The 16537-nt window shown below is 23.8% G+C and overlaps 2 protein-coding genes across 3 annotated transcripts in view; one reads left to right on the top strand and one right to left on the bottom strand.

Moving 5' to 3' along the window:
• Positions 1-8740, bottom strand: part of LOC122854638 (bromodomain-containing protein DDB_G0270170) — a 47917-nt gene extending 39177 nt beyond the window's left edge. For both annotated transcript variants that reach the window (XM_044155472.1, XM_044155473.1), the window contains exons 1-4: positions 8025-8740; positions 4823-7196; positions 3771-3904; positions 3244-3376 (exon numbers count right to left, since the gene is read on the bottom strand). In XM_044155472.1, the coding sequence (XP_044011407.1) occupies positions 3244-3376; positions 3771-3904; positions 4823-7082 (2527 nt within the window). In that variant the 5' untranslated portion in view covers positions 7083-7196; positions 8025-8740. The remainder of the gene's footprint in view (positions 1-3243; positions 3377-3770; positions 3905-4822; positions 7197-8024) is intronic.
• A 341-nt stretch (positions 8741-9081) lies between these two features.
• Positions 9082-11876, top strand: LOC122854639 (regulator of MON1-CCZ1 complex). Its single transcript, XM_044155474.1, has 10 exons — positions 9082-9198; positions 9272-9577; positions 9650-9824; positions 9898-10060; positions 10156-10261; positions 10330-10483; positions 10576-10859; positions 10938-11056; positions 11129-11404; positions 11484-11876. Exons 1-10 carry the CDS (start codon positions 9082-9084, stop codon positions 11752-11754), a joined length of 1971 nt encoding a protein of 656 aa, XP_044011409.1. The 3' UTR covers positions 11755-11876.
• The last annotated feature ends 4661 nt before the right edge of the window (positions 11877-16537 follow it).

Below are 16537 nucleotides of genomic sequence, written 5' to 3'. Positions count from 1 at the left end.
CTCACAAGTATCTCGATCCTTCCATGGGGGTTGCGATTGACTGTATTGGTAAAAATACAACAACCAAGTCAGAATGTCCAAGTGAGATGGTTTTTAGGGTGCGCGCGCATATGGCGCAGGGACGTATATCCGCGTCTCAAATGATGCCATAGAATAAGCGAGAACAAATTTTTTTATTTTGCCATTTCATATTTTCTTCATCTGAATGCTAATTAATATTAGCGGGGTTGAAAATTTTTAATCTTTCTATATATGTATGGAAAGAGTTGAGTCAAATGGAAATTTTTCTTTTAAATGTTGACAATAGTTTTATATGCATATCGTTCAAATGCGTATGGTTGTCTGGATGAGGGGCAGAAAAAATATCAAGGAGGGTTGTATAAGTGGGGATGGACAGGTGGGTCAGTAAATTCACGTGAAATTTAAGACGTTTGGCCCCATAAAAATATGTAAGACCGTGAAAAGAGGACGATAGGTTGTATTCTTTTTTTTTTCTTTCTTTCTTGCTAAATTTAATACAGTGACACAAGGCCAGCTGAAGACTAATGATGGGCGGTTTGTTTGATTGGCCAATTCAATTTTAAAACTTGATATATATTCTCTTTTTTTTTTTTTTTTTTGTTGGAGTAATTATTGTTTTTAGATTTTATTTTTTCTTTTTATATTTGACATTTGATGGTTGAAATTTATGATCTTACAAGGATACCACGAATTTATATTGTAAATTTAAAAAACGAAATTAATTAGTAAAGGGATTTACTAAGTTTTTTAATTGAGTTATATGTTGACACTTTGTTGGGTGTTTAGCATAAATGTATTATGGGATAATATAGTCTTAGTTAGGTGTGGTTTTGCTAGACTGAATAAATATATGTTGAGAATTTGTATCGATGAATGAAAGTATAATAAAAATAAAAAATAAGTTTGAAATCCCTTGGAGGCATCCGAGGATCTTTCAATCTTGCTTGGGAACTTGGAGCAGTCTTGACAGCTTCAAATAGTCTTGGAAGTGATCGCGATGAGAAAATCTTATCTTGGATTTATTCACTAGAGAATTTTCTTCTTTCGAATTATATATACATCAAAAAGTATATTCCGGATGGTGTATCATCTTTTTACAACTTGTGAATGACGAAATAAAAATTTCCAGATCATGAATTTTTTAATTATCTTTTATGGGCGATTATTTTAAAAATATTTCATTTCACAGAATTTATATAAATCTATATATATTAGTTTATCATAATCATAATTCTATCGATTATTGAAATTATTTTTATTTTTTTTTTACACTACAATTGATTATCAGTACACGTCAATTTTAGTAGCCATCACAAAACTTCTTTTGCAGGTGTTGTGTTCAACAAAAAACTTCAAAATCGATATATATATATATTTTTTTTTATAAAGTTGTTATTCTTATCTGTAAACCTAACTTGCCAAGTTCAACATTAAATTATATATATAGGAAAAAAAGTATCAACTTTTCGTTATATGTTTTTTTTAAAAAAAGAATTTACTTTAAGAATCAAAATTTGTTGAGAATACAAAATGAATTGAAAAATTAAATCACAAATAATATATATACATTTCAATATTATACTACTCCGAGTATAATACTATATATAAGATATTCAGTTTAGCCAAGAAATTTTATCATAATTACTTAACTTTAGAGTGTACTTCTCTTTAAGAACTTTTGATATTAAATAGTACATATTCAAATGTTGGTGTACGCATGCTGTTATATTTAATTGATACAAACTTAAAAGTATCAACTGTATACTTAAAAGTATTATCTTGACTATCAAAAATATATCCTCAAGTATTTGCATGTACCTTCAATTATCATTGATCCATATATTGATCTGCAGCGAAGGTTTATATTGACTTATCGATCTTATATAGCTCTATGTACTGCACATAGACCTATATATGTATCCTAGACCTATATCAAATTTATCTATATACTAATATCGATATGTATGAATCTATTAGGTCCATATGGACCAAGATTAGGCCAATATAAATCTGTATGGAATCTGTTTTAGATATTTGTAGAACTATATAAGTCTTATGTTGGTCTGAAATATATTTATTTATCTGTAAGTTTGCATAGACTTCATATATATAATAATATGAGTCTATTTAGAGCAATACACCTAGACAACAATATACATGTCTAAAGAATTTTTAATAATTAATAATAATAGTAAAAAAAATTTATGATCGAATAAAACGGTAAAAATAAGTGTAAAATAAAAAAAATTTAATTTCTTTTCATGCAACACTTTTTTTTAAATGTTCCCAGGCAAAGCCGGGTATAATTATTTAATAAAATTTATCTTGAAAATTATTTCTCTATAATATATATTATTTATTAACAAATTATAATAATAATTTTTTTTTTTTTTTTATAATCTTTTAATGATATTTGAAACATTATAATACAAAAAAAAAAAAAAAAAATGAATCTCGAATTTTAAATAGTATCATCTGTCAGATAAATATATAAAATGTTTTTATTCAGTATATATATATTAATTGAATAAAAAAAAAAAAAAGAAAAACAAATTTTATGCTTTGTTTGAATTCATAAATTTTTGCGACGTGCGAGAGAATCATAGATATTTCTTCTTTGAACGAAAAATGAACAGACATAACAGTTTTTTTTTTTTTTCCAACTCTAGAAAAAACTGCCACGTATACATTTTTGCAAAAAAAAAATCCATGCGCAACGCGTGTCACTCGAATGACGTGACTATTCTTATCTTTGTTCCGTGATTCAGTTCGCAAAAGTAAAAAAAAATAAAAATATAAAGAAAATTCCTTGTATCCGTGACGTTCAACTGATCACGAATAAAAGTCGAAAGACGTAGACCATATGTTTAACTAGTGAATCGAAAAATCAATTTGAAGTTTTTAACATATTATATTATAATATTATATATATGTATATGAGCGAATATGTATAACATATATTTATAAGAAACTGTAATATAAGTAATTTTCAGTTGCATAAAAATGCATTTAAAAAAAAAAAAAAAATATCGTAAAATTATCTGATAAATGTTTCATAGAAAAATAAATTTATTCATCTTTATTTTTTATGAAACGTGCAACAACAACCATGCTAATATATATAGAAGTTTATTCAATTTCCTTTTAAAAAGTTTAAAAAAAAAAAAACCTTATAATGTTCATATAAGAATGAAAAGAGATAAAAAATAAATTTAAACTTACCATGCTGATGAGGTGCAGTAAAAGCAGAGTGTCTTCTTGGTGACATATTTGGGTGATTCCCTTGACTCCCTGGTGGCTGCATCGACGATAAAGCCCCAAGGGGTGTATATGATTTGCAGGGTTGCTCTACTTTCTGTATAAAGAAAATTAAAAAATTAAAAATAGACATTCAATATGAATTTTAATACAATATTAATTCTTATTTTTTAACAGTTAATATATTTAAAAAATTTCCAGTTAATGTTATCTCAATAAATTTAAACTTTAAAAATTTTTTTTTTTTACAGATAAGTCTCTGTATCTCTTTAAATTTTTATTTATCAATCAAGAATTTATAATTTAAATTAAAAAAAGATTAAATATCATAAAATTATGTATTAAAAAGTTGTAGAAATTTTTTTTATAATTCAAAGAAAAATATATACATAATAGCACTCATGCCTGTTTAACGATAAATATTTTTCAATAATATGTTTAAAAAAAAAAAAAAGTAAATGTAATGATAAAACATCTGAAAGGTGGAGTACCTGTTCGTGAAGTTCAGCAGCAACAGCGGTAGCTGCTGTTTGCGTGTGGCTTGTAGAACTGATTCTATATTGCATTCCAGCAATGCTGCAGAAACCCTCGTGGTGGGTTGATCGGGTTTGATTAACATAGACACCTATATTCACAAGAATACTAGTGTAAATTTCACCAATTATCCTTATATATGTATATACACATGATTAATTAATTTATTGATTATCACATCAATCTGTTATTGTATGTATATATACACAAGTTAGTTTAATAATATCTAAATTTTAGATTTAATTAAGTCGGTCCTATTGAAAATAATGTCAAATTATAATTCACTTTTAGTTTATTATATTTTATTCAATGAATTATATTATCCCTGCAGAATATAACGTGATAATGTTTGCAATTCAATCGTGAATATATTGAAATGATAAATCCAAGTTTATATAGTTTATTAATCTTGACTCATGACTGGAAAACTTGTTTCATGATATATTTTCAAACAAGTATAATGTATATGATATATTAACTTGACATAAACTATAAATTATTATTATTATTTTTTTTTTCATTTTAATATAATAATTTTTATATTTATGATGTTATAAATGTTTAAATTTAATTTTAAGTTTATCAATTTAATGTGCACGATTACTTATTGACACTTGGATTTTTTTTTAATGTGATTATTTTAAATTTAACGAGAATATATTTTTTTAATAGCTAAAATATATAGCTTTAAATAAAAAATAAATATAATTGGTAAGAGGATTTAAATATATATATAAAACAAACGTAATTCATTTATGTATATATAAAAAGTTTAAAAATAAATATAGAGCTTTTGTATGAAAATACATTTAAATATTTATAAACAATAAATAGACTTTTTTAATTGTTTAAATGTAATAATTCTTTGAAACAATTTAAATAAATATAAAGCTATTTTTATGAAGTTAAATAGTAAAAAAATATAAAAGAAATATTACATTTCAACAGATAGTAAGATAAATTGACAAAAAAAAAAAAAGAAAAATTAATTAAATATAAATGAGCTTACCGGTAATTGTAACATCAGTGTCTTGATTAACAATGACAACCTTCTTTGCTGGTTTTAATACATCATCATCTTGAACATCTCTTTTTCCTTTCTTTTTATCATCGTTATTATCATTTTTTTTTCTTCTGATAACTTCAACTTCACTTGAATCTTCATCTGATGATTCAGATGACGTATTTAATTGATTTTTTTCATCAGAATATGATGCAGCAAGTATTGCTGATGCATTTAAACTTGCCATACGTTTACAAACAACCATATCTTTTAAATCCATAATATTTTCATTTTTCTTTTTTTTTGGTGTATTTTTTTTTCTACCACGTTTAATTTTTTTATCATTTTCTTCATTTGTTTCTTCTTCATCTGATGATGATGATGACGACGATGATGATGATGATGAACACTCCATCATGTCCCAATGTTTACCACGTAAACCAGGTACATTCCTTAAGTTACGTTTTGATGTTGAATTAACTGCAGTCTCGGTCTTACTGCTGACATCAATTTTTTTATTATTATTATCTTTTTCTTTACGTCCCGATGCGGTAGATTCATCTTTATTTTCTTTACTAGTTGTTGTTGTTGTTGTCGTAGATTTTTTATTAATTTTTTCTTTATCTTTTTCAGGTTTTGGTTTACAAAAACCACCAAGATAAACACCACCGGCTTCATTTTCGTAAAGACAATGAACTTTTGCTAGTGCATTTAATGAAGCAACACGATGACGTTTTGGACCACTCCAAAAACCAAATAGACGCATTCTACGTGATTGTTCATCTTCATCAGAACTATTATTGGTATGATTAGTATTTTGTTTTTTAATTAATTTATTTTTTTTAGCTTGTCTTGTTTCAAGATTTTCATCAGAATCAATATCTGAATTTGTCGATGAACGTTCATCATCAGTACTTGTATCATTTTTTAATTCTTTTTTTAAATTTAATTTTATTAAATTATCATTATCTTTTTTATTTTTAATATTATCATCTGGTTTTAATTGTTCATTTTCAATTTTTAATTTTATTTTTTCACAATTATCTTCTTCATTATCATCATCTTTATCAATTGTTTTACCAATTTTTAATGTTGATTTTTTAGATGGCTTTTTTGACTGACGTGATTTAACAATTGGTTTTTTTTTTTGTTGATTATTAGTATCGTCATTATCATCATTAACAGTGTCATCATCATTTATTATTTCTTTTTTTATATCATCATGATTAATTGGTTCTTCTTTTGGTATAATATTATTAAAATCATTGATATTTTTATCTCCATCTTTTTGTTCTTGTTGTTTTTTTTTATTAACAATTTTTTCAGTAATTTTTTTAATTAATTTTTCTTTTTTTAATACATTATTTATTTTATCATTTTTAACTGGTAATTTTGCTTTCATTTGTTTTGATAATTTTGGCTTTTTATCCTTGTTTAATGATGTTATTATTTTTTTTTTAGTTTTTGTTATTATTTCTTCATCTTCAGTTGTTGATGTTGCATTGTCTTCTTTTGTTTGTTTGACTAGTTTTAATTTTTTTTGAATAATTTTTTTAACCACTGGAATATTTGAATTTTTAACAACAATTGTTTTTTTAATTGTTGTTTTTTTATTTGTTTGTTTTGTGTCTTTTTTAATAACTGGTGATTTTACTTTTTTAACAATATCTTTATCCATTTTTTTAGTATCAATTTTTTTGTCTTTGGTAAGTGAATTTTTATTAACACTTTCTTTTGACTCATTTTTTATATTTTTATTATCTTTTTTTTTATCATCTTTTATTTTTTTTTTCAATGAATTTTGTGTATCAATTTTATCATCATTTAATTTTACATCATCATTTGATGATGAATGTAAAATTATTGATGAATTACTATCAAGCTGATCTTCATCTTTACATAATTTTTTCTTTTCATCAATTTTTATAATTTTTTTCTTCTCATTACAACCATTTATTTCAATAATTGTATCATCAATTTTATCAATTTTATCAATTTTTTTATTATCATCCATATTTTCAGATTTTTTATCCATATCTTTATCTTTATTATTTTTTTTTTTATCATCAATAATAAATTTACATTTTTCTAATTTTTTTTTTTCAATATTTAATTTTTTTTTATTATTATCATCAATTTTATTATTTTTTATTATTTTTTTGCTATCATTTATTGATTTTTCTGTTATTATTGTTTTACGTTTTTTAACAATTGATGGTAATTTTTGTGCCTTTTGGGCAGTAATTGCCTTCTTTTGTGGCTTCATTACTGATTGCCTGATCCTTCACATTTTTAATGAGCTTACTATTCATTCATTTGTTTAATATTTTATTTCCCCATTATTGATAATACACCTATCTGATTTTCATTTCCATTCGATCTATATTTAAAGACAAAAAATTAACAAAAATAATATTAATAATCTAAAAAATTTTACGTATATAATAAAATTCTAGTGCATTAGTGAAAAAAATTTTTACGAAAAATAGTTATGTACTTTTGAATATACAAAAGATTGCATCGTATGCATTTAAAGGGATCTTGAAAACTTTTTTTGCATTTGAATAAAAAGTTGTAATAATAATCAAAAATAATAAATTCGACTGAATATAATAATAATAAAAATGTTATAAAAAGAAGAGGCGAAAAGAAGACTATCAAAAACATAAAGTCTGGATGTTGTTAAATTTATAAACTTACACAAATAAACTTGGATGACATGGGGACGACAATAATTATTTGAAATAAGAAAAAATAATAATTATAATAATATTTCAGAAAAAAAAAAGTAATGTTGCAATGCCATATACACAACTGGAAAAACCGTAGATGGTTACAAGTGGCCAACATGAGTGGCCAACAGTCTGATCGATGAGTTTCTCTCTCTACTCATTTTTATCTTTTTTTTTTTTTCCTACAAAAGACTATCGATATTATCCCCTTTTTTTCTCTTCATCCCCTAAAATTGTGTCTCGATAAAGTAAATCAACGTGAATGCATGACAACCATACAACCACTCAACTTTTTTAACCCCACAAATTAAACTACCCACAAACAAAAATAAAAACAACAAAGTAAAGCACAAAAAAATAGAAAAAATAAACAAAAAAAAATTTTCCGATTAAATAGTAACTCCAAAAATCTATTAACTAATTAAAAAAATTAAAAAAAAAAATAGAAATTAAATTTAATATAAATATTTATTTACCTTGTAAAAATCCTTGTGTGTTTTTTTATTTATTTTATTATTATATTTTAATTATAAATTTCGAATTTCGAAAAATGAAAAAAAAAAAAAATTAAATGTCTTTAAATACACACATAATAATTTATCTATTTTTAATATTTTAAATAAGTTAATACTTTTTTTAAACTCAAATAATTCAATAAATTAAATCAATTAAATTTGAAAATTTAATTGTCACTCACGTATATATTCGAAACCACAAAATACTAATTCATTTGTCTTATTATTATTATTATATTTTATTAAATATTAATATTTTTCAATCACCACGCGTTTCACAATAAATAAAATAGTTATTAATTAATTATTAATAATAAACTTATTAATGTCACAATTATGATAAACTTTTTATTAATTTGACGTATTATAATGTTTATTAATTTGACAAAACAATATATGTCTTCTTATCTTTGTAAACGTCCCTGCCCTTTTGCCATAGCACTGTCCGCCATTTTCTTACTCGCGCCTCTAGGCCGCGAAGGACCTCTGTGTTACCGTCACAATCACGATCTGTGTGCGAGACATACTCTGTGTATGATGCTCATGCAGCTGTTAGTGAATAATACACAATCTCTCTCACTTGCTCTCTCTCGTTTTTTATGTTGAAAAAAAAATAAATAAACGGGAAAATGAGCGAGACAGAGGGAAATGACTACTCGAACAGTCGGTAAGACACTGGATCATGTTGAATTCACATAATACGCGCCGAAGCGCGCACTTTCATATAAAATTTTTATCCAATGCGCATTATCAAGAATATATTTCTATCCAAAGTGCTCCAAAGTGCTTCGAAATGCTCCGAAATTAGAACATATTTATTGTCATTGTGCTGCCATCTTGTGATGTAGGTCAGTTCTATTAGGGAAAACAGTAAACGGCTGATTTTCTGACAGCTCAAGGAAAATAAAAAAATAAAAAATACTCATTTGTCAAAATAAAAGTGATTGTTATTATTTTTAACAATATAAAGTTATTAAAATTTATATTTTTGTAATTATTAAAATTTTCAATTACTATTATGGATAGTAATGAAACAGATTTGGAAATTTTTTATTTAGAATTAACAAAAGAACCAATTAAATTTGAATCAGTCAGCAGTCTTACTAATGTTTTTTTTGATGACTCAAAACAACAGGTTAGAATTTATTTAAATATTTTTATTGTTTATTTAATTATTTAATTTATTAATTGTTATATAATATTTACAGGTATTTGTTGTTAGATCTGGTGGTATAACTGATGTACTTGTTAAAGATTCAAATGAAAATTTAAATTTTCGTATTCAAGATAAAGGTCCAATAATATCAATTAAATTTTCACCATGTATGAATGTACTTGCAATACAACGAACAAATACTTCAGTTGAATTTGTCAATTATTCAACATCAACTGGTCTAGACAATGTTGAATATTCACAATTATGTAAAGGAAATAATACGACAATTCAAGGTTTTGTTTGGACACATAATAATGAAATATTAATTATAACTGATCATGGAGTTGAATTATTTCTCGTAAGTTTCAACCAACTAATTAACCAATTTAAATATACTATTTTGATTTAATATTTTCTTTGGTATCTCAAGGTAAATCCAGTTAAGAAAAATGTTAAAACAGTTAAAACATTTAGCTTGGAGATAAATTGGTATGTCTATTGTCCTCGAAGTCATATTATTATTTTATCAACTGGAACAGTTGGTAATCAAATGCAAGCACTACATGTAACACCTGGAAATCTTCACAAATCAACAAAATTTGAACGTAATTAATTCACTTTTATTTATATATTATTCTTAAATAAATTTGATGATAATAATTGGGTTTTTTTTTTTAGTGGATGCTCTTCCACAAAAACCAGGTAAACTTGCTGTCTCAGAAAGAGATGTTGCACTAGCAGTACTTTATGGAACACCTTATATTATTGTTTTACATCATCAACCAAGTGTCAATAGATCCCCTGGAACTGCACATGTTTGTTTGTACACTGTTTACCAAGAGTAAGTAATTAAAGTTAAAATTAACAAAGAAAATATACACCAAACTTGATTGAAATATGATTTTTTAAATACATGTTTTTATATTGATTATTTAGAACGATGAAAATTAAAAAAAGTCATATTTTTAAACTCGATGTAAATGGAAGATTTGCAATAAATGTTGTTGATAATCTTATAATTGTTCATCATCAAGCATCAAAGGTAACTATTAATTATTTACAAAAAACAAAACGAGACAATATTTATAAAATAATTTCATTATTTTCAAGACATCTATGCTGTTTGATATAATGCTACATGGAGAATTTGATGGTACAGTTATTTATCATTTAAACGTAGCTGTTCCAAGACCAATAAAACCTCATTATATCAAAGTTCAAGGTGCAACATTGTCAGAACAAATAATCCAACCATGTCAACTTTGTATCCTTTTTAAATTTAAACAAAATATTTATTTAAAAAACTAGATGGTTTTACTTCAAAATATAAATAATTTTCTTATCATTTAAATTTAGATTCACCAAATTGGGTTGTTTTTCAGCCAAATATTATTATTGATGCCAAATTAGGATGTCTATGGTATATTGAACTTTGTCTTGAAGCACTTGTTAAATTAATACCAGACAAAATTAAACTTGTTGAATTTATATTACAACGTAAAAATGCTAAAAAAATACTCATTAATGTTATACAAAATTATATTAATAATTTAGATATGACATTTGGTGATATGCCTCTGATATTTCGTACATTAAATACAGCATACAAAGCACATCTTATAAAGGACATGCTAAATCCAGTAATTAATGCAAAATATTTTATTGTAACTCTCTTTTTAATTAATTATATTTTTTAAATTGTTTTTATTATTTTACAGACACCTTTTGAAAATGGATTAGATCAAAGTGACATGTACAGTAATATTTTTTCTAAATTTTCATTGAAAGAAAATATTGATTCAAAAATGATTGTCTTTGTGCTTTTTGAATATATAAGGTTTTTATTTATATTACAAATTAAATCTTGTTTAATGTGAGTTATTGTATTTTTAATTTTTAATTTTTCTAGATCACTGGATGAATGTGAAATTCCAGTTGAACATTATCTACATGAATTGATAATAACAACATTTGTACATAGAAAAACATTTTATCAACTTCATCAGCTACTTCAGTGTCATGTTGTTAATGATTCAAAACCTCTTGCTTGTTTATTGTTATCACTTGAAAGTTTATATCCAGCTGCACGTCAATTGGCTCTTGATATGTTAAATAGACTATATAATACTAAAGAAGAAATTATTGAAGTGTTATTATCAAAGGGACATATTTTACCAGCAATGAGGTAATCATTAGTGATTAATTATTATTTTTTATACTTTATTCAATCAATTTAATAATCTAATTATATTAATTTGTTATAGATATGTGAGGTCAATGATGATGGTTGATCGTATATCTGCTAGAAAATTTCTAGAAGCAGCAAAAGCAACAAATGATCCAATACTATTTCATTCCGTATTTAAATTTTTTGAAAATCGTAATTTACGTATTCACAATACAACATCATTTCCATCAAGTGATCATTGTCAAATATATATTAAATATTTTAATGAATTATTTACTGAAAATAGTAGTAATATCTGTGATTCAAATTCAAGTTTAAATACCACATCAACAAAATCATCACAATAACGTTGAAGAAATCAACTATCAAATAATAATAATTATTTAATAATAGAAAATACTTTATTTATAATGAAAATAAATTTAAAAACAAATTGTTAATAAAAATTTTTTAACTGTTATTATTGTAATTAAATGTTTTTAAAATTTTTCCAGTAGAAATCCCAAAAGAATTTACGTCTGTTTTTTTTTTCTATAAGTAACAATATTTATAAATAAAATTTTGTTCGTGTGAGTAAATGGTATTTTGAATTTTCAGAAAAATCAAAGTTGATCATGGTTTCCATCAGGTGGCACAAATTTTCATTTCGGAGTCGGATTAAGGCCCTGAAAAAAAACACGTGGACTTTTCAAAACATGTGGTGGATCCAGAGGGCGGGACGTATTTTCAGTTTTGATGTACGTTTCGTGGTAAAAAGTCGAGTCCAGGAAAAAATATTTAAGTGTTTTTTATTATCAATTTTATTTAGCAAATTATGTTCATTAAGTAATTAAAATATGTTGAATTTTTAGTATATCTATTTGTGAGTGAAATTGTGAATGGACTGAAATAATGAGTTATTATTTTCAAAAAAGTGTATCAAGATGTTGGTTAGAAATATAATTTCATGGCGAGGTTATTTGCAGTTGAAGATCGGGTTCGATTATCGGAGATGAACACTTTCTTCATGACTTTGATGCTCTTCTACTTGGTAAGTCCCTCTAGCTAGCCTCATGACTGACTATAGTTGTTAACTTTATTATCGTAAAATATAGTTGACTAACATATTTATTCGCTCGACAAATTTTAGAGAATTTTAGTTACCCATGCGTTTTCGTGACTTTTTTTTAAATTTAAACGAAAATCAGAAATTCAATTAGTAAATGTCTAATTGCCTGTAAAATGTTTCATAATCGTGGTGAGAGATATCCTACTCAACAATAACTTTTATTAATAACAAACAATACATAGATTCGCAAATAATAGTTAAAAAAAAAAACACTAATGCTTTGTTCGTTCGACGAGCATCGTTGGTTTCCAAAATTTCCATATCTGCAAATTTCAATCCAAAAAATAAAAAAGAAATATCCATGGAAATCGTACCATGTGTATGTCATCATTTGTTCATCACCTTTTTAATTAAATAATTTCAATAACGAGAACAATTTGGATACAAATGGATTTTAAAAATAAATTAAATTCAAATTTTTTTCAAAATGATTTTATTATTGACATATCATTAAATCACTTTTTGTCTTTCTTACTGTTTTAAAGAATAAGAAACAGTTTTTATACATGCGACCCAGTTTTTTTTTTATTTGCACTGATAGATATATTAATAAATAAGTTGACTGATTATGAAAAGAATTGGTGCGTTGATTTAATTTCTCTCTACGAAGAATATAGATTTGATATATTTTTTTTTATTTTACTTTTACACCCACAAGAGAATCTTTCTTTACTTTACTTTTCTTATTCTAACGATACTTTTTTTTTTTTTTTTTTTTAATATTGAATACTGATAGGGTTTTTTTTTATTACAATTTTACTCTTGTTTGATGTGAAATATATTTTTGCTCATAACGAATTTCCAAGAATACAATTTGAAACTTTTTATAACATTTTTTTTTGATAATTTATTACTATTTTGGAATCACTTTTATGAAGATAAATATTTTATCTTTTTGTATCTATCAAATTTATATCATTTTTCCACCTCTCTAAATTTTCAAAATAACAACTAGTTGTTATCATTTTTTTTTTTAAATATATAGATATTATTCTTTTTTGATAATCGAGTTTTTTTTTTGTTTATTTATATAAGTTTTGATATTTCTTTTAAGAATTTTTATAAATAAATTTTTCTACAACAGCGAGACACTTATTAATAAATTACTTTGATTTTTTTTTTTTAAACAGTCAGATGTATGATGATAAAAAGATCAATAATATTTATAATGAGCTTTTTTTTATGATCAACTAATTTTTTTAACAGTACTTTCGATTTATGTATATGTTGTTTTAATCAATCAACGTATACATAAATTATTGATAACAAAATTTAAAAAAATTCATATTTCAAAAAAAAAAATGCAGCTACTTTACCATGTATTTATTTTTTTTGTCAATCTCAACTCATTTTTTTAAAGCTAAACAATTAATTTAAAACTATTATTCCATCTAATCAATTACCCATTAAATAGTATAAATTTTTTTTTGTTTTTTTTTTGCATTGCATTTTTTCAATTTTATTTTTATTTACAATTTGATACTTGTTATTTTTTTTAATAATAATTTATAATTATTATTATTTATCATAATAAAACATTATTTTTTTAACAATTTTTTTTTTCGGTTTCAACCTGTCATGTTCAATGAGATATATTTTTTTTTTTAAATATTCATTTTAAAAATAATATTAATTTGAAAAGTTTTTATTTTTATCTTGGTCAATTCACCTCACAACGCATTTATTGAATTTATTGGAATTATATTTTTAACAATGTGCATATATAATATTATTTATTTTTGTTTTTTAAAGTAAATTTCAAATACAATGAAAAATAAATAAAAAAATAACGCATCGAACTAGAACAACAAAATACTAAAAACATTTTATTTTTAATTTTAAATTAAATAAAAAAAATTCTATATGTATTTTTATTACAAATAGAATAATCAACGTTTGAACAAAGTAAAAAAGAATATTGTTGGATATTTTGCTCGGGGCATTTTGTGCATTTATAATTTGAATTATTCGGCGGTATAGTCAACCCGTGAGCATTTTTTTTTTTTTTTACACTACACTCCTAGGTTCATAGTTTTATAAAAAGTTTTAGTATATTTTTTTTCTATTTTTTTTTCTATACATATATATATTTTGATCCTTGATAATATATGCTAATAAAATAAACTGAAATTTTATTTTTTCTTTAATTACTGACCAATTAAAATGCATGACAACATTTTTCTTTAATTTTTTTTTTTTTCTCGGTATGTTACTGTTAATTATTTGAATAATTATATTAAAAAAATTATTTTATTTGTGCTCAAATGTTCTTTCAAACATGAGAAATAAAAAAATGATTATTATATCATTTTTTAACCGGACGGTAATATATATATAAACATGGTAGTATATTTTTTTAAATAGAAACATTAAAGCTACGAAAAAATTATCATTGACAGTACACAAATTTTATTAATATACTTAATTTATAATTAATTATGTTATTAAAAAAATTTCTTTTTAAATTGAAATTATCATATCTAGTCTAATTGATATAGAGATTAAGTTTACATTGAGTAAAATTATTTTTTTTTAATTCAAGACAATTGCACGTATGCTTATTTTAATTATTATTTATTTTTTTCTCAAATTATAATTATTTATTTTCTTAGAGTCAATCCCTATCGTGCATCGTTTCAGTATTTTTGAGACTCAAAGATTAATCCTGTTATTATGCTGATCACTTTAACTTCAATTTTTTATCATTCAATAACAACTGAAATAATTGAGTCTCAGTCATCTGCGATTACTAACCCTTAAAATTACTGACTGTATTTAAATATTTTAATTAATCGAAATTAATATACGTACAATATTAAATCTCTAACAATTTCTATCAAAAATTTAACGACTAGGTAATTATAAAAAAATATAATTAAACAATAAAACAAAAAAAAAAAAAATGTAATTTTTAAATCTACTAAATTTGTAATGAGATTGGACCATTCTTATACTAACACTTTAAGATATTCCCCTGATTTTACTAATTAATTCAGGACATATTTTCCAAGCACCCCAACAATCTAATTAAAAATTTAAATGAAAAAATAAATAAATAAATAAAAATAAGCCTTGAAAATACGAATTTTGTTGAACATGAATTGTAAAACTTTTCACGAATTTTGATAAAGACTTTTTACTTTTTTTTTTTTTACTTGAAGCCAGAGTAAAGTCCCACCGGAAAATAAAAAAAAAAAAATTTATAAAGCTCATATCCTCTTTGTAAAAAAATTTTATATGGATTTGACGTTGATCGACGTTTTGCCCAACGTATTTTACTGTATTTTATTTTTATACAATTTGTATTTTTTATTTTCCTAAACGTTTCTGGAAAATATATCCATTCTTGACCCAATCGCTTCTTTGAAAGTTTTGTCGGGTTTTAACGGTGAAAGAATTTTCTGAACTAAACGTCCTGGCAGAGGCGATTCACTGGGTGATTCGATCATCTTTTAGAAATATGGGGACATTTTAGCTCTGATTATTTTCACTCTCGGAAAATATAAAAAAAATAAATGAAATAAATAAAATGAAAAAATTTTTATTCACGAATCTTCAATTTGCATGGAAGTTGGTGTTATTGCAACAATTTTTTCTTCCATTTACTCATTGTTTATATCCTCATTTTATTTTTTTTTATTTTCTTTCATCACGATTTTTTTTTTTTTTAATTACGATAATGCATTTGTTTTTTATTAAAATAAAAATACGTTGAAAAAGTTGAAATAGATCACATTGATGTTATTATTATTGCTACGTTATACCGAAAAAATATCAACTAAAAAATGGAAAAAAAAAATAAATAAAAATATACTCAGTAATCTTGGAAATTTATAAAGAGAATATATTTTATGATTTTTATATTTAATAATATTTCTGTTTCTTTTTTTGTTGAAATACAACAACAGAATTTATTATTTGCTTTTTTATTTTTGAAATATATTTATATTCTTTTTAAACTTTGAAAAATAGTTTAGAAAAAAAAAAAAAAAATAATAAAATCTGTGTCATTGCATCAGTCT

The sequence above is a fragment of the Aphidius gifuensis genome, linkage group LG4 (genome assembly GCF_014905175.1).
Source record: "Aphidius gifuensis isolate YNYX2018 linkage group LG4, ASM1490517v1, whole genome shotgun sequence".
Lineage (NCBI taxonomy): Eukaryota > Metazoa > Arthropoda > Insecta > Hymenoptera > Braconidae > Aphidius > Aphidius gifuensis.
Note: the sequence above shows the minus strand (reverse complement) of the source record. Positions and strands in the feature narration are given on the sequence as shown.